This window comes from Typopeltis vanoorti, chromosome 9 (assembly GCF_054136105.1).
Source record: "Typopeltis vanoorti isolate ZY-2024b chromosome 9, IOZ_Tvanoo_1.0, whole genome shotgun sequence".
Lineage (NCBI taxonomy): Eukaryota > Metazoa > Arthropoda > Arachnida > Uropygi > Thelyphonidae > Typopeltis > Typopeltis vanoorti.
The window spans coordinates 21,479,088-21,506,249 of NC_143557.1; the positions used below are offsets into that span (position 1 = coordinate 21,479,088).

General features: G+C 35.5%; 1 protein-coding gene across 3 annotated transcripts in view; it reads right to left on the minus strand.

Annotated features, from left to right (window-relative positions):
- LOC150102917 (UNC93-like protein MFSD11) overlaps positions 1–27,162 on the minus strand; it is a 424,271-nt gene that overhangs the window by 271,583 nt on the left and 125,526 nt on the right. For all 3 annotated transcript variants that reach the window (XM_090398563.1, XM_090398562.1, XM_090398564.1), the window contains exons 5-6: positions 23,380–23,476; positions 3,087–3,263 (exon numbers count right to left, since the gene is read on the minus strand). In XM_090398563.1, coding sequence (XP_090254689.1) covers positions 3,087–3,263; positions 23,380–23,476 — 274 coding nt within the window. The remainder of the gene's footprint in view (positions 1–3,086; positions 3,264–23,379; positions 23,477–27,162) is intronic.

A 27,162-nucleotide genomic window follows, 5' to 3' on the forward strand; every position in this document is an offset into this window, starting at 1 on the left:
CTTTACTTTGTCTCAATACTCACAGAACGTCTAAGCAGATCTTTATTTTTCAAAAGGCATCTTTAGCTGTGGCTGTTCTTATTGTTATTTCTTTATCTTGCTTTCCATCTTCAGTAAAGTAGTATTTGTCACATGTTCTGTCCATGGGATTTGCAGAGCTCTCCTATAGCACCACATTTCAAAGGCCACTATTTGTTGCCTTACTCTCTTCTTGAATATCCAAGTCTCACTTCCATATGTGAAAACTGGCCACACTAATGTTCTTATCATTCTTTACTTTGTCTCGATACTCACAGAACGTCTGAACAGATCTTTATTTTTCAAAAGGCATCTTTAGCTGTGGCTGTTCTTATTGTTATTTCTTTATCTTGCTTTCCATCTTCAGTAAAGTAGTAGCCTAAATATTTGTATTCTGTTGTATGTTCAATTTTCATAATGTTCATGAATATTTCTGGCTCGGATCTGTTTTCTTTTGAGATTTTCATAAATTTGGACTTTTTTGCATTTATGCCTAATCCAAACTCTTTACCTTTTAGCCGGTCTCATACGAAGGTAGGGTTCCCCCCTCCCCCCCAGAAACTCATGTTTTTTTGTCCCCCAGACCAGGCAAACTGGCCGTGTGAACACTCATCCATAAATATGAGACACACCAGGAGGCATAGGGCTAACCACCTTATCCTCGAGTTACGGTTGCAAAGTCCAAGAATACTTGGAAAGGTCTTGGGTGCTTAAGTGCCTGTTAGGGCCGCCACTGATAGAACACATTCTCATTCCTCACCTGTTACATTTTTAAACCATGGTATAAAATAATAAAAAATCTTATCAGCTATGCTATGAGTATTGTAGTCTCATGGTAGTGGACTCGGCTACGATATGTGCAATTGGATAAGATACAGAGACAATAATATCTTAACAAAAGACACTCTTGTTATACAAAACTGTGAATTTTAATACTGCAAACTTGAAAACTAGTATTGGTAATGATTTAAATAAAATCCTTCCTTTCTGCTATTACTTATTATTTATTTATTTAACAGTTCATGTTGACCTGATATCTTTGTGTGCTAGCCACACAAACACAATGTTTTTTTTTTTCCTGGTTCATCTTCTTCTTCATGTAGCTTCCTCAGTGAGAGGGTGCAGCACCATGTCCTTCCAGTTCTCTGTTGGTGGCTTTCCTTTTTGTTTCTGCATAGCCATGTGATCCTGTCCATGATCCTTCAAACCATGTCCTTCATTTTTTACCTCTTGATCAGTTTCCCATAATTTTTTCTTCTAAAACTGTTAGTATCCTCTGTCCTGCTGAACCTCTTAGTATACATATCCTGCCAATCTCATCTTTCTCTGGATCATTTCCTGTAATAAAGATCTCTGTGTTCTCATTCTCTGTAGGACATCTGTATTTGTCACATGTTCGGTCCATGGGATTTGCAGAGCTCTCCTATAGCACCACATTTCAAAGGCCACTATTTGCTGTCTTACTCTCTTCTTGAATACCCAGGTCTTACTTCCATATCTGAAAACTGACCATACTAATGTTCTTATCATTCTTTTCTTTGTCTCGATACCCACAGAACTTCTGAGCAGATCTTTATTTTTCCAGAAGGCATCTTTAGCTGTGGCTGTTCTTATTGTTATTTCTTTATCTTGCTTTCCATCTTCAGTAAAGTAGGTGCCTAAATATTTGTATTCTGTTGTATGTTCAATTTTCATAATGTTTATGAATATTTCTGGCTAAGATCTGTTTTCTTTTGAGATGTTCATAAATTTGGTCTTTTTTTGCATTTATACCTAATCCAAACTCTTTACCTTCTTCGATTACTAGTTGTAGTAATTTGATTAATTTGTTTCTGTTTACTGCTATTAGAATGGTATCACCAGCATATCTAAGATTGTTGTATTTTATACCATTGATACTAATTCCTATTTTTTGTTTTTCAATCTTTTTCATCACTGTCTCATTCTAGATATTAAATAAATTTGGCAAAAGGACACAACCTTGTCTAACTCCTCATTTTCATTCTCACTTCAGAAGTCTCAGAGTTAAACAGCTACATTTTCTGTTTGGTGTAAATTATTTTTATAATCTTAAGTATATGATCTTCTATGTCTCATTTATCTAATATATTGAATATTTTATTATGTTTTACTGGGTTGAAGGCCTTCTGAAAGTCTCTGAAGCATATATAAATGTTCCTATTTCTTTCAAGTGATATTTCTATTAGTATTTTTAGTTCCAGGATAGCATTAATGGTTCCCATTTATTTTCTGAAGCCTTTCTGTTGTTCACTCAATTCACTGCTTATGGCTCTTTCAATTTGTTTGTTAACAATGGTTAAAATAATTTTAGATGCATGGGATATTAGGCTCACAATTCTGTAATCCTCACAATATTGTGCGTTATGTTTCTTTGGAATTGGTATGCAGATAGATGTAAAAACTTCAGGTACTTGTATTGTTTTATAGATGTCCTTGAACGGATTCCACTAAATAGTAATTATTGCCAGTCAAAGCTTTCAACAGCTCAGCAGGAATATTATCACACCCAGGGGATTTATTATTAGGAAGATTCTTGATTGTGTGTTCTACTTCCTTTCTTGTGGGTAGAGTGGTATCTGTTGTTACGCTTAACTTAAGGTGTCGTGAATCATCTAACATGTTACCATTATCATCATCATCATAGAGGTCTGAAAAGTACTCCACCCATCTTCCATTTATCTTTTCCTTATTAATGAGTATGTTTCCATCTTTGTCCTTGATGTTATTAGACTCTGTATGTTTTGCTTTTCCATTAAGTTCTTTCACTTTCAGGAATGGTTCTCTGGTTTTGTTCTTATTTTTTAATTCTTCTATCTCAGTGCACTGCCTGTTTATCCAGTTTTATTTCAATCTTTTACATAACTGTTTGATTCTTTTAACATTGGGAATATTTTAATTAATATGATATTAATTTTAATATGATCTCCATTATCCAGCAAATACTACTACAGGCTAAGTAGTTGCTTTTTCATCAAAATAATAAAATTTTATAGAACAAGGAGGATAAACAAAAAACTGTATTAATGACTAATAAAAAATGGCCTCACCTTGTTATAGAATATGAATCTATATCCTTTTTTCTTTCATGACGCAAAAAAAATAATATTATTAGTCCAGCCGTACAAATACCAAGTAAAACTCCAAATACTGTTAATCTTGTTTGCTTATCTATTTGGTCTTTCCCTTTAAATTCCCAAAAAACAAAGAGGTTTCCAAACAACAGACTGAAAAAGAAACAGAACATCTTTAAAGAAAAAAAAAATATATATATATATTAATTAATTAAGTAAAAACAGAATTCTAAATAACTCTTAATATACTGAATATAAAAAAAATCAACTTATAATTCAATGATAATAACTCATCATTTTGTCATTTTACTTCTTTTTATTTTATAAGTATTGTGTATTGCTCATTCTAATAATAATCTCTATGAGAAACTGCCATAATTGTAAAAAAAATAATTCAATTTTGATGAGTGGATGATTTCTTTTCTTTATAAATGATCTAAATAGGCTCCAGTCCAGATAATTAGCATTTATCATTTACTACTGAACTCATTGGAATTCAGTAGTAAATCTCCCACAGTGACAAGGCTCACTGTGGGAGATCAATGCTCATCAATACGAAGTCTATCATGTCACTCCTTAAATTCATCTGCCATTTGCACTTTCACTATCCTCTCAGGCAAAGCATCCCATGCTCCAACCACTCTCAATGCAAAAAAAAACTTACTTCTTGCCCTTTTATTCACCCCTTCCTTCTGAAACTTATAGGGATGGCCACCATTTCTTTTTCCTTCTCTTCTTCTACCATATAAAAAATATTCCCAACGTTAACCAGATAATAACCCTTCTATGGCTTAAATGTCTCAATCATACCCACCAAAATTCACCAAACTCTGCAGTCTGCAGGAACTCAGTCTATCATCATAATCAACTTTGCACAGTCCTGATATCATTTTCATTATCCGTCTCTGCACCCTCTTCAAAGTTACTTCATCCCCTTCAAATCCAAGTGAACAGATCTGAGCACAGAAATCCAAATCTGATTTCATCAAAGCTTTATACAATGGGACCATCACCCTTTCTTCTTTCGTGGCCAATATTGGCTTCCTCAATATTGCAGCAATTTTCTCAAATATCTTCATGACCTTTGAAATACATCCTCTGAAATTTAAATTTCTATCTACAATCATCTTACTTCCCTTACTTCCTTCACTTCTTCCAGCATGACTTCACCAAGTGAGTAGGAAACAACCCATCTGTGGATTGCAAATTTCAAAACCTTACATTTAGTTGCATTAACCTGACATCTCCATTTCATTTGTTCTGCTTTCCAGCTTATTCAAATCCTCTGGAAGAGCCAAAACATCAATACCATTACTAATGACCTTCCCAAGCTTCACATCATCTGCAAACAACTAAATAATTTCCTGAAGTCCCATGAACATATCACTGACATAAAGATTGAACAGAAATGGTCCCAGTACTGAACCCTGTGAAATTCACTTATAACCTTCCTACTTCCTGACACTGTTCCCTAATATACAACTCTCTAATATCCATCAATGACCAATCTAATTCACCAACCTGATATCTCAAACCCATATGACATAACTTAAAAACCAACTCGTCATGTGCAACCCTGTCAAATGCCTTTACAAAATCCAAAAGGATGATAGTGTATGCCTTATCCTCATTCACTGCTCTAGTTACTCTATTGTAAAAGGTAATCAGATTGGTGAAACAAGATTATCCCTTAACAAATCCATGCTGGCCTGAATCAATAATATTATCCTCATCAGCCCAATTCTGTATGATACTTCTCACCAATTTTCTCCAAAATCTTAACAACTACAGAAGAAATACAAACAGGCCTACATTTGATACCTCTATTCCACCACTATCTTATCCTCCTTACACTCTCCAGGAACTTGAAAAATTTTCTACAATTGTTGCAAGACTTTCATTAAACAGTCAAATTTATGGCACAGCACATTCCTTTAAACTTATGGCAAAATTCCATCTAGACTCGTCACCTCCTGCAGACAGATTTGAAAATCAAGACATAAGTAGAAGATATTAGAATAACAATAAATAAATACAGATGCCACTTATAATAACTTATCATTTATTTTTGTAGAATTTTTGGCTATGTATCATAGCCATTTTCAATACAGCAGAAAGTGTTTACATAAAAACAAACAACAATTAAATTGAAAGCATGTGACATTATAAGCGCTATCAACTGCAGGAAGATAATTCCATCTTCATTATTAGAAACTGAATAAAATAAAATAATTTTATTTTTCAATTTAAATAATTAATTAAAATTTTTATTATTATTACGTGACACCTCTAGGGAGTCCAAAGACTCATCGAGGGAGGGCTTACTCTACAACTCTGTCTCCACCACTCAATCCACAAACTACAACTAACTGCAACTACACCAACACCATTTACCGCTCACCACCACCACCACTAGTATTTCCACATGCAATCACAAACATCTAAAAGGCTGCAGGATTCGAACCCACAGCTTTTTGGCTGGAGAGCAGATACACTAAGCACTCGGCCAACCAGGCCGACAAAATTAAAATTTTTATGAAACAAGTGAGGAAATATTATTTAGGATAACTTCCCAAAATTGAGAAAGTTTAAGGTAATCATTTTTGTTGAGATTAGGATTGTGAATGTGTGCTTCACAGCTTTTTTTATGTTATCTTTCCAGAAGAAAAGATCTTTTATGTAGAACTTTAGTATTATTTCAATGAATGTAATGCATACAAAGACAAGGCACTGCTAACTAAACTACATTTATCAGACTAATGGAGTAATATTTTTCATATTCTTCATGTTCTTCAAGATGAATCTGAGCAGCCTGTGTTGTTTATGGACAGAATGTACTTAATCGTAAAACACAAAAATTAATGACCATGAGTCATGTGTTGCACACATCCATTGATGTGTTTCGGATATACATAGCCAGGAAAAGTGGATTATGTATCCTTTTAAAAGTCAAGTAAACAGCATAAGAAGAGAAGTGAGCATTGAATGATTATATGAAGGAAAGGATAGAAAATATGGAAATTAAAATTTACAAAGTAAACATAGTGTATGTAGTAAATTCAAAAAAGCAGCACAAGAAGAAAGAAATAGCAAAAATAGATCAGAAGGTTGGAAAAGGTAAAGCACTCCATGACCAACATTATTTCAAAGATATTGAAGGTGATGTTAATATTTGCTTATTTTGGTAAAGGTTTCATGACCACTTCAATTAAGAGACAGAATGTGTGGTATTACTGTTATTCGTTATAGTGCCTGCTCAAGAGCAAGCACTATAACGAATGCAATAAAGGCAAAGATTAAAAAGATCCATAATGATAGCAAATGCTGACTTTGTAGAGATAACGAAGAGACACTACCGATTCTAATTATTTCTTGCGACAAGGTTGCTCAAAAAGGCTATAGCTCAGTGTAAGTGTCGTGTGCCATCTATGGTGCTAGACAGCGATAAGAAAGAGCGTCGCTTTCAATTCTAGTCACCAACTAGAAGGACTTTTATTAAGCTTTTTTCCCCACTATTCAGAATTAGTCAATCTCTGGCATGGGCAAGTAGGTTTCTTTCTCTCAGAAACTTGAGTTTGTTCTCCTATAAACTCAAGAAAATCAACTGTAGAACCTACAATATTTTCAGACAGTATACATAGTGTTGGGACCACGAGATGGTAGCATTTTTCAGCCGCCTATCTTCATAGGATGCTAGGTGTAATTACTTATAGCCTTAGGCCACATATCTCTGATTGGTTACTGGTGAAGATCGAACTGCTCCTCAGAGTCCAAAATTTAGATAGGGCTAAATCAGCTTTGCCTCCTCCCTATATGGGAATAAAAGGCCCTAGCTGGTGTCCCATAAGTTTCTAGATATTTCAATGATTCATAAAAATTAGAAAAATTGGTATATTAGAGTACGGTTTACACGAAAGTAAATCGCAATGAAGGGGATTTTTTTTTTTTTTGGTGGAGAGAAAAAATTTAAATTTTTAAATTTAAATTTTTACCGATAGAGGGTGCTGTACCACATGCATCATTTGCAAATCCATGCAAATGAGAGTTCTATAAAATGCAGGTGTACTGCTGACAGCTCGTAATGAATGCGTACGAATTCCCAGTCACTGAAATGAAAAGAATTGTTTTTGTGAAAAGAAAAATTTGTTGCTGTAATGCTTACTTTGGTGGATAAGATATTGTTAGTGAAGTTGGCTTACATAAGGGGAAATCAGCAGCAAACGTTTTATGAAAGTTTCGAACTGAGAAAACAATGAAGAAATGTTGAAGTCCTATCACTCCTGCTAAAATACAGTCTCTAATACGACATTTCAAGAAAACTGGAAATTTGTCAAATCATCCTCGAACATGCAGACCAGTGTTATCCAAAGCCTACCAGCGTTGTGGTATTGCAAATGAACCCTAGTGGCACAATCAACAAGGGGTGTAAGCAGTGTATGGGAAGCTGCAAGAATCACAGGCATAAGGAAAATGTCAGTATTCCGCATAATTCATGGTACATAAGCATCACACCACCAAAGTAAGCATCACAACAGCAAATATTTCTTTTCACAAAAACAATTCTGTTTACTCCAATGACTGGGAATTTGCACGCATTCATTACGAGCTGTCAGCAGTGCACCATGCATTTTATAGAACTCTCATTTGCACGTATTTGCAAATGATGCATGTGGTACATTTACAGCTCCCTCTATCGCTGAAAATTTGATGTAAATTATTTCTCCCTGCCAAAAAAATTCCCCTTATTGAGATTCACTTTCGTGCAAACACCACTTAAATATACCAATTATTCTCATTTTTATGAATTATTAAAATATCTAGGACCTTATGGGACACCCTGTGTGTGTGTGTGTGTGCGTGTGTGTGTGCGCGCGTGCGTGCGCGTGCGTGTGTAAGAGGGTGGTTTGAAAAGTTCTTGGCTTCAACCATAGATGGCAACATTTTTGGCAAGATTTTTTTTTTCCTAAGTTGGCACATCTGTCATAAGCATCCATGTGAAATTGCAAGTCATTCTATCAAGCAGTTTGTTTTATACAGCTGTATGTATCCCTTGAAATGTATAAAATTGAGTATCGTATGGTTATAAAATTCTTTGTAAAAGACGGTTTAATGCCAAAAGAAATTCATTCGAAGTTCATAAAAGTTTATGGGCACTCTATTCCTTCATTTTCAACAATTAAGAAATGAGCTGCCGAGTTTAAACATGGCCGTACCAGCCTTGAAGATGATCCACGTGAAGGACATCCGAAAAGTGTAACAATACCAGAAATCATTGATCAAGTGCACATTATGGTATTGAATGACCGGCGAGTCAAAGTGCATGAAATTGCTGAGACTACAGGCATTTCAAAAGAAGGCATTGGATATATTTTGCATGAAGAATTGCATATGAAAAAGCTTTGCATAAGATGGGTACTGCACTTTCTCACAGCAGATCAAAAACGCACTGGCATGAAAATCTCTGAACAGTGCTTGGAGCATTTTAACAAGAATAAAACTGATTTTGTGTATTGATTTATTACTATGGACGAGACTTGGATTCACTAGTACACACCAGAATACAAACAGTAGTCAAAACAATGGACAGAAGCCAGCTGTTTAGTGCCAAGGAAGACAAGGTCATGGCATCGGTGTTTTGACATAATATTTTGTTTATTACTTATCTTGAAAAGGGTAAAACAATAACCGAGGAGTATTATTCCGATCTTTTAACCAGACTAGAAAAAAATTCGTGAGAAAAGCGCTCGTCTGCAAGAAAAAAAAAATCATCTTTCATCAGGACAATACACCAGCCCACAAAGGTGTTTTGGCAATGGGAAAATTAAGTACTGCACTATGAATTGTTGAAACATCCACCCCTATTCCCCAGATTTAGCTCCCTCTGACCTCTATCTCTTCCCAAAACTAAAACTCTTCCCCGTAGGTCAAAGTTTTTCTTCAAATCAAGGGGTGATTGCAGCTGTAGAAGGGTATTTTGCGGTCCCTGGGAACCACTACAGGGACGCGATAATGGAGCTGGAGCATTGCTGGAATAAATGTATCAATCTTTAGGGAGATTATGTTGAAAAATAAAAATAATTTTGAAATTATAAATTCGTTTTTTCATTGTTAGGCCAAAACCTTTTCTGACTACCCTCATATATATATATATATATATATAAATATATATACATACATACATACATACATGGATCCCATTAGGAAAGAAAGTAGCATTAGATATAAAATTTGGAGATATTCAATTCGCTTCTTTGGACAGATAAGATATGCACTTAAATAAATCTAATATAAGTCAGCAGTGGTTCATAATGAAACCGAATCACTATTGTAATAAATTTGTTATGAAAATCTGCAAAAAAAGTACAATGAAGTCAAAGAAAATAGATAGGAACACTGAATGTTGGAACTACCAAATAAGTTAAACAGTTCAACTATTTAGGCAAAATTATTAGCAGAAACGACAAATTAAATATGAAAACAGACAACACAAGTAGCAAATATGGTCTGTTAGGGAGTTACCTGAATAAAATTTATATGCAATAAGAGAGGAATTAGACAAAACAATAAAGTACCTATACAAGACAGTGTTCAAACCAATGTTAACTTATTGATCTGAGAAGTGAATTAGAAATAAAACAGTTGATGAAAGATTAGAGACTACAGATATTTCTTCTATGTCTTAAACTCTGAACTCCTTGTTTTCAAGTATAGGGGGGATGAGGAAAACCTGGTGAGTTTAATACCACCGAAATGCAATCCTGTCTTATTTCCCAGAAGAAAGCCTGTGTGCTGTAAAAATATTTATGTAGCTATAACAAGTCTAAATATTTTTACATAAAGTTTACCAAGGTCGAGCCCAGTAAGACCTGTAACTTGTAAATAGTTGTATGTTATATGTAAATAATCCCAATGGGAATTTGAATGTGCTCTATGCCAAATAAGGAAATATTCTAGAAGGTGTAGTATTAAGGCAATACCTTGCCAATAGTAAAGCAATATATTTTTAGATTCTTGTAAAGACACCAAACTTTGTGTGTGTGTGTTCTACATGGAAAGTTCAAGGTCAGTGCTAGGTGGACCGACAAAATCTTCAAACGAATGTCCACTGCCAGAACGAATAGGATTTAGGGAGTGTAGAAGAAAAACAAAGGAAGGGTCAGTCAGAGAAAAGGATCAAGGGATTTTGCCAAAATGTTCGGGGTTCACATATCTCCGCACAAGGATTTGGAAGTGACCGAATAAAAGGCGTAGGCGAAAAGATCGCATCATCGGTTCGAGAAATTTTCGTCAGAGATCCAGAGGTCAGGATTGAGATGTCACCAACGGTTGTCTGGCTGATGTAGGCCATTGAGGACGCGACATCGGGAGAAATCATGCCAGTGATCTGAAAGAAAGATAACAAGGAGCCGATCCACCAGGCAAAACTGATAGTCGCTGACGAATTGACGAGTCTTCGCCGGGAGCTATTGTCAGAGGGAAGAAATTGCTCTGTTAATCCAACGCGCATGCAAGCATTCCACAAGCCGATGATCTTCGCCCAAAGTGCAGCAGTACAGCGTCCCATGGAAACATCAGTGACCCATCACTGGCATAAAGAGGGATTGAAAACCTGACACGGAACGGAAATCCAGTTCGAAGCCAAGTATACAGAGGGGTAGCAACTATAAAGTGAGTTGGCCCGTTTGTTAAATTTCCTTGAGCTTTTAAGAGAACATTTATTAATGGACTGTAAGTAGAGGCTGATCTAAATAGGCAAATCTAACAGTTAAAGAATTATAAAGTAATTAAGTGTCAGGAATTTGTAGTTTGAATTAAGTCATAGTAACTGTTTGCTGAAACTTGCCTATAGAATATTCCCAGCATAGAAAGGAAAGAGCAATTGAGTGTAAAAGATATTATGTGTTCAATGAGTAAGATTTAATAATTTAGTAACAAGTATCATTGCTCAGTATAAATGACTTATGTTGCATTAAGAAAATTAGTTAAATATGTGACATGATTTTGCATGAGATAATGCAGGAACTTAATTAGTCTATTTATGCAGATTTAAATTGTGATGTTTCCCTTTATTATTGAAAATGCAGTGTAAAAATGTGTCTTATGTGAATTAAAATTTTGTTGTTTAAATATTAATAGAGTGTTGCCTGATGATTTAATTCTTTGATGCATTGTTCTAAAAAACAACTTAGCTTGTGAGCGGGGAAGATAGATAATTAATATGAGATTTAGATAAAGGGATAGCCACGACTGTATATAAGAGTAAGGAATGATATCTACCGAAAGTAGTAATATTTAATGCCATAAAAGGGTTTCCTGAGGCGCAGTCACTAATTCAAATAAATATCTAGAGATCCTTGGTATAATAAAAATAGGAATACTGGAAGTAGAAATAAAGAACAGGAGGATATAAGTTTAAAGTTAATGGAGTTGTATAAGAGAACAGAGACATAAGTTAAAGAAATGGGTAGTGACGATATAATATAGAAGATATAGAAGAGAGATATAGAAATAAATAAAATAAGTATATAAGAAATAAAATAAGAGAGATAAAATAAAGGATAAACAAAATAGATATAGATTAAAAACACTATAGTTTACAGTGCCATTCTTTCTCTCATCTTTGACGATATTCTGCTCACCAACTTAGGATCATATTTTCTTCTTAAATTGATTTTCACATGCTTAACTGGCACAAAAACATCATATGCATAACATCTATAGCCTTCAGAAAGTTCAGTGTGCTTTCTTCTAAACAATACTTCTCTTTTGCTCAACTTCTGACATTTCATAAATCTCATATCAGCATGACCTTAGAATATTATTCTCAAATTTTGGGTGTTGCACCTAGGAATTTCCCCAGAATGTTGACTATTTTCAGAAGAGAACTATTTGCATAACTTTTTCTCCTGCTAAGTTAGAATTATCTTGAGCAGTTTAAAAATAACATCTGCTGAGTTTCAGAGTTCTTGAGCATGCTTTTGCATTATAAAAATCCCTTTAAAAGAATTAACTTATCACATTTCATTTTTGTGGGCATGACATCTATTATGAATGCAATTCAGTTCAAGCACTTCTCTGTTTAAAATCTGCTATCTGAAAGAATATATTTGTGCTGTGCACAAAGAAGAGAAAAATCTCCCAGCCAGTGTGTCACATGGTTTGTGTCTTCCAAAGGATAGTAAAACTAGTAGGAAGTGCACCTTCTGACCATAAGTAATGAAAATTGCATGAAATCATCAGGAAAGAGAGAGAGAGAGAGAGAGAGAGAGTTAGGTCAATCAGTCAATAATGAGACTTCGTTATTTGAGAGAATATAATAAGAATAACGAAGCAGTTGACAGATCAGTCATGATTAATATTTCTAATGAATGCTTGCATCAGGCTTTGAAGTGGTCCTCCTACACATAATAGTTCCAAATTTTCAGTCAATGTACAAAGAAAAAACAGGAAAAAACTTGCAAATTTTCAAATGACTCTCATAACAGAAATTTCACAAAACCTCAAAGCATTGAAAGCAACCAGTAAAATGGAATATGCATCCCATCTAGTCAGCATCCCCTCAGATTGAAAGGAAGGCACTGCCTGTTAAGATAAATCCCATACATATTGTCACTTGAAGAAAAAAAGAGAGGGAGAGAGAAAGCAGACATATGTGTGACAAATGTGGCATTGTCACACATAATTTATAAGTGATACAATTTTGGTTAACTCTGACTTGAAAACAAATAGCCTAAAGTTTTGTACATAATTTTTTATATAAATTGTAAAAGAAAACTTGCAAATAAGTCAGAAAAAAATTTGGCTGGCTTCTAGTTTTTCAGCAATGAAAGGGTTAATAGCTAACCGTTTTCTCTCTCTACTACTTGAATGACCCCCACCAGTTGCTTTCAAATAGATGCTCTGTTGCTGTGTTATGTCTTTTAAAGTATTTCCATGGAAACTGCTTCACTGAATTGCACCATTACCAATCCTCCACTATCCTTGAATTATAAACAAACAGTTCCTAATCAACATCAATATACAGTTCAGTTCATCCATATACAAACTTAGCAAATCAATTTCTCATCCTTCATCTCCTCCTATCCGTTCCATCTGTTCTTTTCCTCATACTGTTTTTCCCCAATGATTACAATTCTCAGCCCTTCAAGAAATACATCAACAAATTCCTTTCTTCTCTCTAACCATTTATTTGTCCTCACACATGGCATTGCTGGGTCATAGGGCTTCTCGTGTCTGGGACTGATCAAGGGTGTATATTCGAAGTGTGCTAGGTGTGCGGTGCATACCCACTGAATAGCATTATCACTGATATTATATTTTGGCATTTATTGCTGTTAAAGACTCTCCTAATTGTTTCCTGGATTTGCATGATTCCTAAAAATTAAACACCATACACAAATGCTTCATGAAGAGGACTTTTTGACAAGTAAACATTGCATCACATTAATAGATTGGGTGTGCAGTCACAAATATGGACACCTTTGAAGAGACATACATGTGAGGAAGTAGGTCAAATTCTTAGCGTTCCAGTGGTTTTAAACCACACAGAAGGTGATAAAGGGTGTGTGTGTGTGTGTGTGCTAAGACAACAGCACCCAAGAATCAATGGCTGTGATTGGTTATTTCATCAACCAATCCAATTGAATATAATAAATTTAGTTCAATCCTTTATCCAAGTGTGTGCAAACAAAGTTTGCACCTGAAAGTATCTTCAGGACTGGGGTAAAGTGGTACAACACTGGGCAACTCCTTGCAAAGGTGGAGCAAGCTACCAACACTCCTATCTAAGTATCACCCATAATGCAAAACACATCTCCTTGCAGATATGTATAATGTTATGCATTAAAGGAAGGGCCACTACCCAGACTAGTTAGACTAGTTCGACCTTTATTGAGATCTCTTCAGTAGGAGCCAGGCCCAAGCGGAGATACCAGGCAGAAGCATTAGCAAGGTCATCTCCTCCTATAGGAGCTGCCAAACGGTGTGCCACCTTTTTATTAAATTACTCTGGATTTAGAGAAAGATGTTGAAAGTTTATTTTTCACTTGGTTAGACTATAATAAATTTACTTTAATCCTTTATCCAAGTGTGAGCAAACAAAGTTTGCACCTGAAAGTATCTTCAGGACTGGGGTAAGGTGATACAACACCGGGCAACTCGTTGCAAAGGTGGAGCAAGCTAACATCACTCCTATCTCAGTATCTCCCATAATGCAAAACACATCTCCTTGCGGATTTCCTTGTTTCACCAAGGAAAGAATGTACCGAGGCTACGAAAATCATTTGCTCAACCGCAAGGAGATGTGTTTTGCATTATGGGAGATACTGAGATAGGAGTGTTGGTAGCTTGCTCCACCTCTGCAAGGAGTTGCCCGATGTTGTACCACTTTACTCCAGTCCTGAAAATACTTTCAGGAGCAAACTTTGTTTGCACACACTTGATAAAGGATTAAACTAAATTTATTATAGTCTGACCAAGTGTAAAATAAACTTTCAACATCTTTCTCTAAATCCAGAGTAATTTAATAAGAAGGTGGCACACCGTTTGGCAGCTCCTATAGGAGGTGCCAAGCGGTGTAACCTGACCTTGCTAATGCTGCTGCCTGGTATCTCCACTTGGGCCTGGCTCCCACTGAAGAGACATTAATATAGGTCGAAACTAGTCTGGGTAGTGGCCCTTCCATAACATTATACATATCCGCAAGGAGATGTGTTTTGCATTATGGGAGATACTGAGATAGGAGTGTTGGTAGCTTGTTCCACCTTTGCAAGGAGTTGCCCGATGTTGTACCACTTTACTCCAGTCCTGAAGATACTTTCAGGCACAAACTTTGTTTGCACACACTTGGATAAAGGATTAGACTAAATTTATTATAGTCTGACCAAGTGAAAAATAAACTTTTAACAATCCAATTGAATGTTGTCATTTGTTAAGAGTAGCTGTTTTTGTTTTCTGAGTTTCATCTGTTTTGTGTGCATAAAGTGTGAACTGATGTGTTTAGGACACTGATATTGACAAGTTTCCAATGCATAATTTTCTATAAATAATTTGTAACTTTTTGCCCATATTTACATTGGGAATTGACGATCTACTGAATGTCCCATTTTCTGTCAGAGCTTTCACGGACTGAATGATTATAGCAGACAGAGGTTGGAACTTGTGTATAAAGGAGTAAGTAAAATGATTTATTTCCACCTTTCTTTTGGTTTAATCTGGAAAAATAATAATTTCCCAAGTGATTACTTTTTCCAATTTCTGTGTGCATTATGTGGCTGTATTTAAAAATTGTATCAAAATTAAAATTATCCATGTCTTACTCTAGTATTTGTAAATGATAATCTAATCCCACCAGGACGTATAAACCCTTTGTGCTTCTCACATAACTGGCGAGTATGAAGCATAACTATTGTGCATTTGATCTTTATTCTTTCCATATTTAAAATTAAATTAATTGATAACTTAAAGTATTCAAAATTATCCTACAATTAATTACATTGGATTAATAACCTGTTAAAATGAGCACTGATGTGCTATGCACCCTTAAAATTTTCATACATCAATAAAAATGCAATCATATGATCAAATTGACATGAATTTTGTAGCGTGATTTTCATAAGCCACACCTCCCAACTTAAATGGGTATGCAATGCCACTAATATATATACGAGGTGGTATCAAAACGTTTCGGGACTAGCTCTGTTTACGAGAAATTACTTTATTAATCTACGTTTGCACACTATCATCATCATCATCAAATTCCTGCCATGTACCCTCAAGGGGTGTACAGGATATGACAGTACTACATGAAAAAATTACATCATTACTAACTTCCTATCTACAATTTTCCTCCAAATCAGTCTGTTACTTGTCAAGACTCCAACATTATCAGATCTTATATTTCTATCGTCTAAGGCACTTTGTACCGTATCAATCCACCTATATCTTGGTCTTCCTCTGGGTCGTTTTCCTGCCAACCTGGCAGAGAACACTTGTTTTGCTAATCTTTCCTCTCCCATTCTATTTAAGTGACCATACCATCTGAGATTAGCTCTGCTAGCGCATTCCTGGATGCTGACAATGTCAAGTTCTTTCCTAATATCCTCATTTTTAATATGATATTGCCATTGATGCCATCTGTTCACGCCTCTAATCTTTCTCAGGACTCTCATATCTGCGGTCTCTAGTCTTTGGTCAAGTGTTTTACTTCTGACCCAGCTCTCAGATCCATAAGTTAAAATTGGTTTGAACACAGTCTTGTATACAGCTAATTTAGTGTTCCGACTAATTTCTTTCTTATTCCATATGAATTTATTCAATTGACTTCCCACGATACCAGCTTTGCTGATTCTGTTGTCTATTTCTATATTTAGTTTACCATCTTCAGTAAAAATTGTGCCTAAGTAGCTGAAATGTTTTACTTGTTCCACAGGTTCTCCATTCACAACACAGTTGACATTTTCAATGATTCTGCCTATTTTCATTGTCTTGGTCTTTTTATTGCTGACCTTCATACCATATCTATTGCAACAGCTATTCAATTTAGTCAGAGAATCTTGCAGACTATCACCTTCAAATATGTTTGCACACTATCACCTTCAAAATAGTCCCCTTGCATATCAATACAGCGCTCCCAGCGTTCTTGCCACTTCTGGAATGTGTCCTAGGAAGTCTTCTTTTCGAAGCATGTCAAGCACCTTCTGCGATTCGCGCTGGATCTCCGCAATGGTGTCAAAACGATGACCTTCGAGCTGAATCTTCATCTTCGGAAAGAGGGTGAAGTCTGCAGGAGCCAAATCTGGCGAGTAGGGTGGGTGCAGAAGTGAGATCATGTTATTTCTGGCGAGAAACTCACATGTGAGGAGAGCTCGGTGACAGGGTTCATTGTCGTTGTGCAGCATCCAGTTTTTCGCGTGCCACAGATCTGATCGCTTTTGCCGAATGGTCTGGCCTATGAGGACGAATTCTCGATGCAAAATGCCGCATCGAGAATTCAGTTAAAAACATGAAAATGATTTAACCTAACCTGCCTCGCCTTTTTTGGTAGTGGAGATGGGCTCTTCCACTGTCGCTCAGGGTCGTACCCGTACACCCAAGTTTCGTCGCCGGTAATGATCCTCGAATTTCTTGTTTTTTCAAACGTGAATTTCACGTTTGCTCTTTGTTCTAACTTGCTGTCCATGATGAAATCGCAGATGTGGTAATGCAGGTGGTCAGAATAGCATTTGTTGCACAGCTCCCGATGTACACAGGATGATGTCATTTGGCAGGCTGACTTATGAATGTAGGTGCTCCCTGTGACTGTGCATGCAGCCTTGTGCTGCCATCTGTTGGCATGTTACAAACCTAATCTCGAAACTTTTTGATACCACCTCGTATATATAGAAAGAGAGAGAGAGATCTGAGAAAAAGAAGGAGAGTGAACATATGCCATTGATCGCAGAATCATATTAAAAATGAAGACATGAAGAAAAAACTTGACTTTGTCAGCATCCAGGAATGTGTGAACACCTAATCTCTGGTGGCATGATTATTTAAAAAGAATGGAAAAGGAAGAAAAGGAAAGATAGCAAAACAAGTGTTTGATGTCAAGATGGGAGGAAAACGATCCAGATTAAGCCTAGGTGGATTGAAATAGTAAGAAGTGCCCTAGAAGTCTGAAAATAAGATCTGACAACACTGGAATCCTGATAGATAACAAATTAATTTGTAGAAAAATTGTTAACAGGACATTAATAATAATTTAAACATCTCATGTAATACTATCATAGTATCATATGCATCCTGGTTGGCCAATTGGTTAGCGTATCCGCTCTCCAGCCAAAAGGCTGCGGGTTCAAATCCCACCATGGGCATGGATGTTTGTGATTGTCTGTGAAAGTACTAGTGGCAGTAGATGGCATTGGTGTTAGATGATGAAGGTTGGTGGAGTAGTGAGACGAAGAGTTGCAGAATAGATGCCCTCCCTTGATAAGTCTTTGGACTCCTTGGAGGTGTGATATAATAATAATAATATAAATCCCTTGGGGCAGTACATATCAGAAATTTCATTATGATGATGATAGTAATGATGAAAAAAGAAAAAAACATTTTTTTGTGTGTGTGTTTGTTCATAATAGCCAACTTAGAAGTGGAGCAAATAGACCCATATTTATGTGGCATTAGATATAGGAATCAAAGACAAATAAACAGAAAATAAAAAAATATGCTACAGCTATGATGGATTGCTTTCGGGAAGATGAATGATATTTTCAGAAGTGATATCTCAATGGCTTGATAATAAGGAAATTTCAGCAAGAACAATTAATAACTTAACATGTATAAAACCAACAGTAATAACTTTAATGAATTAAAGGTACAAATATTTTGTACTGAAAGTAACAGTACATCATCAGTGTAGAACAAACAGCTAAAGGAATGGAATACATTAAATTAAATTTAATTTAATTCATTAAAGTTATTACTGTTGGTTTTATATGTGTTAAGTTTAAAGATTAAAATTCGGCTAGAACAGCATCAGAATGGAAATGTTTTAACCATTATAGAGAGATATTTAAAAGCAGTTTACAAAGCTGTCTAAAAAGAAAGATCTACAACCAGGGTGTACTCCCAACAATGACCTATGTTAGTGAAACTTGGAGTCTGACTAAAAAACACCTAGAGAAACTGAAAACAACACAAAGAAACATGGAAAGAGCAATTCTGGGAATAACCCAGTTAGAGAAAAAGAGTAATACTTGAATAAGGAAGTAAAGTAAGGTAATGGACATTGCATTAGTAATAAAAGAAAACAAATAACACCAGACAGGCTCTCATGTAATGAAAATGTCTGACAGCAGATGGACAAAGAGAACAACAAAATGGACATCAAGAATTGGTTATCGACAACCAGGTAGACCAGTGGTAAGATGGGATGATGAAGTAACAAAATATTATGGACATTTATGGTGGAGAGATGCACAAGACTGGCCAAAATGGAAAAGCATCGAGAGGTAATTCATCCAGCAGCAGACTGAAGAAAGCTGTTGATGATGATCCAAATGAATTTGAAAAGAAAGTTTTCTACTACCGTAGCTTACCTATAACAAATGGTAGTGAAACTCTGAAAACTAAAGATATGTTCACTAAGTGAAAGCCATGCAAAGAGGAATGGAGAGTTACAAATATACAGGGTGATTCTAAATTATTATTGGGGTTCCTGTGACCTATAAATTTCAAACCAGAAACAACAAAATAAAACTGCTTACAGAATATGAAAGTGTAACTCAAAAAGTTTTATTATTAATAAAATCAATACTGCAGAATGCTAAACAACTTCAACATGTGCACCTTTCATGACACATAAGATGTGCAAGTGTGATAATCATTTTCCCTCCAAGTGTTCTCCTTCTTTTGCAGTATAACTGCTTCTATAGCAGCAGCAATTCTGGTCTTCAGTTCAATGAGAGAGGTCACAGAGGTCTGGTGTTGTGTCCCCATTTACGATTATTAAACTTTCTTTTATTCTTTCAAGTGAATCTCTATATTTTCTTTATTCAAAACTTAACTATGCATGAGATATTACAAAATTTAAATATTTAAGCTTTTTCTTCCCTTAGTGTCCCTAATATTTATATTATACTGCGCCTTTCAGGACATTTAGTTTAAGATACATAATTCGAAAACAAGGAGCAATTACAAAAATATGTCTGAGTGTGAAACAATTAAGCAGTCGTGACCCTCTATCTCGTAACTTAACACATTAATTTCCCACGTGATTAGGTTCGTACGTTTTTCAAGTGGTGCATTAGGCAGCAATTTCAGACAACTGTATTATTAATGAACAAAAGTTTATTTAAAATCTTAAACATGGTATAATTCAATTTCTGTTATATAAAACACAATTCAATACTAAGAATAAAATTACAAATTACACAAGCAAAATACAAGTATTAGGGCAAAATCCTATATGGGAATTTGCGATCATGCTGTCATATCAGACTTTATACATATAAATATACACATATAATCCTGGAACAAATTAACACTTAACTTAACCTTATACTAGTCAGAATGCTCTATATTGCTATAACACCATGGACATTAATGTTTATATTAGTTTACCTTATCTAACTTACAAAACAAAACAATATAGGTTAAACTATCCTTTCGCTATGCCCATACATACATTTGACCTTTAAGACACTCTCATTTGAAATACCATGTACATACATAAATCTCTCGCACATGAATGCTTATCAAATAATATAAACTAGTTTACTCTCATTCTATTCTGATTAGTACTGAAATCCTAGTATATCTTCGACTGTCCGGTAATTAACAATGATTGCAACTATATGTGATTTCAATTGATACAAGATTTTACAGTACCTTTCTAGGACGAACCCTGGTTTTCACGATCTATACCTTTCGTGCTTGAATAAAGGACACACACAGGATCTTCAATTCTATCATTACGGAACTCCTCATGTGGGCACAGATTTCTGTATGGATTTTCTTTCCCTCGATACGAGTACTGGATGATGAGATACTTAGACAATTCCTTCCTTCTTGTAACCATATGGTGTTCCTTGTCTCTTGCAATAGGAATACGGGATCAAATTCCTGTGCACTTTGTTTCCTTGTTGCGTCGGACGGAGATAACTCCTACACCGTCACTCAGGAAAACCTGTGTTACCTATACAAGAATTTCGTGAAGAAACTCTGAAAAAAAAAAGCCTTGTGGGGGGGTTTCACCTAACCCTTTTATCTGCATGGCCCCTATCGGCACCTTCTTCAATTTCTTTTCTTCTCCCCCCCCCCTACTGGAGTTGATCTCAGTCACCAATTAAAGTCGTGTTTTTCTGCCCAAAACATGCTACGGTTCCTTGCACGCGACTCTCACGTGACAATGTCTCACTTTGGGAGTTGACCTTGAGCAATCACCATTTGTTTTAAGCTAGCCTCTCACATACAAATTCTTATCTCTAATCTTCTTTGTCTTACTTAACCTATTTTTTCCATATCGTTTTTTTTTTTGTAATAAGAATCCCTTTTTTATTATTTAGTTAAACAAACAATTTCTGCTATTATTAATTTTCTTGGATGCAAGCATATTTTCTGTCTTTAAATATCTTGTATTAGCTACTTACATAGGATTTTATATTTTTATTTTCTTGTTACACCATGATAACTGAAATTTTTACATTCTTGGTTATCAGGCTGGTAAACAATGTCCTTCACGTATCCCCACAGGAAGAAATCATGGAGGCGTAATATTGGGTGAGTGTGGAGGTCACTCACCCAATATTACACCCAGGAATCGGTCCACCAGACCCAACCCAGCACCAGGTAAATGCATGTCAAGAGATTCTCAGTCAATAAGAGCCCAATAGGGCAGTGCTCCATATGCTGGAACACCACATTTGGCTGATGATCTTCCAACTGGGGTAATAAGAGATACAGCTGTAGCATATCCAGATAGCTCACTGCTATCTGGATATCTGTTATCTGCTATCTGTTTTTTCTGCAAAGCCCCCCCCACCCAAAAAAAACTTCCGAACATGACAAAGCATACCAGACATTCATCTCTGGACTACCTCATTCAAATACTCGAATGGTGTGAGGGTTTTCTGATCCCCATATTCTGTAATCATGAAGATTTACCCTCCCTGATATGCAAAACATTGCTTCATCACTAAATATGTATCTCTGAAGGTAATTTTCATCAGCTTTGACTTTTGACAAAATGTCTTGGGCAAATTGGAAACAGCAGAGTTTATCGTCTGGCTGTAAAGCCTGCACATGCAGTTTGTAGGCATGGAGAGAGATGAAGGCAATTATGTGGTATACCTAACTGCAAAGAATTTTTTTTTGTGGGCTTCAATAAAATGCTTCCTAGATTCGATCAACATCTTCCTGCAAAGTGTTACATCTTCCCACTCCTTTTTGGTGCCGAACGCTTCCATTCTCTTGAAATTGCTTTAACCAACATTGGATAGCATTATCTGAAGGTGGATGTTTTCCCATACTGAGTTCTGTAACGATGTTGCATTGTGATAACTGACTGTTGCAAAAAACCAAAGTGCACACATTGCTTTCTCTTGAACGGTCGCCATTTTGAAGTATGATATCATATTATCTCCCAGACATTAATGCTGTGAGTACAGTATTAATAAAACTTTTTGAGTTACACTTTCATATTCTGTAAGCAGTTTTATTTTGTTCTTTCTGGTTTGAAAATTATAGGCCACGGAAATCCTGACAATAATTTATCGGACACCATCCAGTATATCATGCATTCAAAAGTGGAGATGGATCAAGCAAACTGCAAGATATAAAAATTAGAAATGCTATATAGACTAAATTTTTAACAGCATGAACCTATGAATGGTAACTAATGGAAGGGAAGACCAAAGAGTTGCCAAGTGCAACAGACTAAAAGAGCTGAAAGAACCGTGATGTGGAGAAAATCTACATCCAACAGTGATCTGATCCATGTTAGAAAAAAAAAAAAAAAAAACCAATGATGAAAGTATTTGCCTCAAAAACTACTTTAAGTTTTTTTAGTCTTAAAACGTTAGTTTTAAGACTGATGTTTGTTTATCTGTCTGTTTCTTTCTTTCTTTTGCTCTTTCATTCTCTCTCTACAAATGCTTTTGAAACTATCACTTTTTTTTTGGATATATTTTTTGAAAAACATCATGTATAGATATTCAGACCGCGCGGTTAGCCTAGTGGCTTTGCGCTTCGCAACCATATGCCTGGGGAGGGAGTGTCCCAGGTTCGATTCCCGTTGTAGATGTGAGGAATTTGAGGATTTTCCTCAGGCATAGCCAAGTTAGCCGGTCTTGGGTGCGGTCAGTAGGGTTTTTTCTGCCAGTTTATCTGGCATTTTTCATCCCGCAAACAGGCAAACCGGCCCCATGAACACACACCTCTACAGTCAAAAATATATCCCCCCCAGTGGCTGACCAGGCGACGAGTCGGTTGGGAGTAGTACTAACAAGAAGTCGCATCTAAAGTAACACGCGGACCCTGCATGGGAAGCGGGAATAATGCGTGGTAGAAGAAGAAGAAGATCATGTATAGATATTCAGACCTAATAAAGTTACTAGTCAAATCACAACAAAATAATAATAAAATTATCTACATTCACAAGTATATAGCTTTGTCTTATTTGTTGTACTACCCAAGACTAAAATATGTCAATAAAAATCAGCATTTCTTTAATGTAGGGTCAGTTCTATAAACTATTTTTCACAGGCATGCTCTGCATAGGAATTATACTCACCTACACTGCATCATAGCCCAAAATATACCACTATTTCGAGACATAGTTTCTGAATTGGAATTTATTGTTAAAAAATTTCCTTGACCAGTCCAAATAACTGTGAAAAGAAAAGAAAAACAACATATGTACAATTAAACTTTCTAATGTATAATTATCATCTTATCAATTGTGATGCTATTACAGTCATAACAAAAATAAGTTTTAGTTTCTTATCAACAATTTTCTCACAAATTAATTAGTTCATTCAGATATTGCCAAAAGAGTTTGCTAGATCTCCAACACATTAGCATCTTTTATATTTTGGTCTTCTAAAAACTGTTCTGTTAATTAAATCAATCCATCTTTATTTTTCTGGGTCTTCTTTCTGCCCATTCTTATGTCAAATGCATGTTTTCAACTCTCCACTCTATTCTGTTTAAGTAATTATACCATCTTAAATTAACTATGCTTATGCAGGAGGTACGGGAAGTCAAACAGATGGGATAAAAAGGACATGAACTATACGTGTGTTTTTTGAAAACTTTTAGCTTTCAGAAGTATTCTGAAATCTTCTGGAAAAAGTGAGCCTGGTTGTCCAAGCATTTAGTGTATCCACTCTCCAACCAAGGTCACGGGTTCAAATCTTGCTGTGGGCATGAATGGTTTGTGAACATCTTTAGGAGGGAGATGAATTTCATTGCCTAGTGAAAGTCCACTACCCTGCTTACTGGAAAGTCTTAATTGGCTTGAAAAAGTTTCATGTTTGATCTCCATAGCAGGATTTCCAGACTATGTAAAAATGAAATATTTGAGAACTTGAACTTGAACTGAGAATTTGAAAAAAAATTAGATATTTGAGAACCTTTTTTTTTTTTTTGCAAAGTTATATGAGTACTGTATGTGAAGTGAAGGCAAGGATTGAGAAAGAAGATATCTATTGGCATTCTGCTTGATGAACTAGAGCAGCGCTTCCCAAACTGTGGGCCACGGCCCCCTTGGGGCCGTAGGTTTTGTTGAGGGGGCCGTGAAATAATGAAAATAAATTTAAAATGTTTTAAGACTAAGTAGATTTTTTTATTTTAAAAGAAACGTATTTAACTTTTATTATTTATTATTTCTTTTTTGTTATTTTTTATATTTTAATGGAAAAATTTCGGCATTTAATGAATATTAGTAAATATTGCTTATTCATATGTTTCATTCAAAGCAGTGGTTAATTGTATTTACTTCGAATGCTCTCCAGGGAAGCTCCAAATCTTCCTGTCCCTTTCATCACGCGTTCATAATCAGGGACTGTTCATATATTGACTTTATATACGTTTTATATTATCACTATCATCCGAGCTAATTTTCTGTTACCAATAAGAGTTTCGCATATACTTCACACATGAAAAAAAGCTTAAACAAGTTCATGTGGGGAGACAGTAACTCGTTTGCAGTGGTAAACAACACACCCTCCCTAACAGCCACTATACTGCAGAGGCAATAAAAACAAGTACTTTTATTATGCCAGTGAATAAGGTGTGAGGAGTCTGTGTAATATATTTCTCAAGAAATAGTGCAATTAGAGGCAACAGGGATAAAAACACACTAATTAATGAATCACATGTCCCCTCATACAGAAACTATGCTATATAGATTGAAACAAAACCATATGTTGCATGGGCAAACACAGTCTCTAACTAAAAACTATTGTTATTAATTAAACGTGTGTGAGTTCAATTTCCCAAGGCAGCAATAAAATTCAACCGAACATGTTAAAATTGTAAACGTGTTAAAATTCGTAAAAGTTTTAAAACTATGTAATATATATACATAATGAATGTTATGGCAGTTTCAGATATGGAATTCAGTTGAAGAGAGTTAGCATTTCAACTCAATTGTCAGCTATGCTTTTATCTTTTGGTTGCACGATCTTTTGTTAATACCGCACCAATCATATGCACTTCTTAATAACCTGTCATTGCTGTCTGTTTTGCGTTAGGCTTAATTACTGTAAAGGGAGAAAAGTCACAAAAGAGAAAAATGTTCCTGGTAAGGGGATTCCCTTATTCAGGTAACATTCACTAATTTCATGTTGTTAGTCTGTGGTGTGCCGGTATCGGTAAGTGGTGCTATTATTTGATCTATTCTATGTTAAAAAATTTAACCCTGAGATGGATAAGTGGCTGATAAAAAAAAAAATCCCACGAACAATCAGAAGAAGCAGAAACAGACTCAAAAAAAAAAAGGACAGTATTTCATATTTTACCAGAACAGCCCGCATCGTCTTCAGAACCAAACGGTAAGAGGCAAAAAATTTAATATGTGCATTTGATTTTTGCAATATTCACTGTGTATGTTTTGTATTGAATATAAATACAATAAATATTATAATAATATATGTCTCTATTATGATTTTTTTTCGAGGGGGGGGCCATGAAATATTTTAATTTTTGCAAAGGGGGCCCTGACATCCAGAAGTTTGAGAAGCACTGAACTAGAGGATGAAGTTGTTGGGAAACACATCATGAGAGAGTCTGTTCCAGAGGACAGACTCTCATTTATTCCATCTATGGGAGGTAGATGGAATAAATGAGAAAGAGGAGAAGCAGATTTAATTTTTTTTGCATTTGTATAAAATTGATGGGCAGCTGCTGCTCTTATTTTAACAGGCCCAACAGATAGCAGAGTAATGATGCTTGCCAGTTCACTCGAGTAGTGATTGTGGTACCTGCATTAGAGACAAAGTAATGAAACAGTATATCTGCAACATAGAGGGTGAAGTGAGTCTGTGTGGGAAGGATCATCTATGAGCCAAAATACTTTCCTCTGGATGGCATCAAGAATATTTTATGAAGTTTTAGATTCACCACCCAAGTGTGACGAGTATTATTATTATTATTATTCGTGACACCTCCAAGGAGTCCGAAGACTCATCGCGGGAGGACACCCACTGCACAACTCTCCGTCTCCTCTACTACCAATCAACCACACCAGAGCCATCCACTGCACACCACCACAACAAGTATTTTTTATCTGTAAATTGTGTGTGTTCTGAAGGGCCGATTTGTCCGTATGAGGGATGAAAAACCTGAGTTTCTGGGAGAAAAAACCCTGCTAAGGATAAAGGGTGGATTTATATAGAGTTAATAAGTGGGTAAGTGAAAAAAAAAAAAAAAAGATCCTCAAGAAGTTTTTGAGGATCTTTACATATTATTAACTTTTTTTGTTCTCCAGTTATGCATCATCAACAAACTAAACAACTTGATATTTACTCAATATTTCTTCTTTCATTAATGTGCAAATTTAATAACAAGAGCAAAAGTACAGAGCCCTGTGGAACACAGTATTGGTCCTTAACTTTCTTTTGGGCTCTACTCTGCCATATACTACTCTGTATATATTATTGCCATATACCACTCTTTGATATCTGTCTACAAGTCACTATCCCATTCATGTCCAAATTCATATTCAATCTTATTTGCTTCAATTTACATAATAGAATTACATGACTTTCAATTTTTAGGGAAAGACAACGTATACTGTTATATTAATTAAAAAACTTTAATTAATACTTCCTATATTATATGGTAATGTTTCTAGTGGTAAGACTTATACGTTGGTTAGACATAACTGGTAATTAATTTACGGAATTCATTACTTCGGTAATGTTACATTACCATCTTCAGGAAACATAAAATTAATGATATGTGCACAGATGTGCACTCAACAAATATGTCCATATTTGTTGAGGTTTGGGGAATTTTGTAGAGCTGAGGCTGATTCCAGGAATAATCTGTCATATCTATACTTACTGCAGTG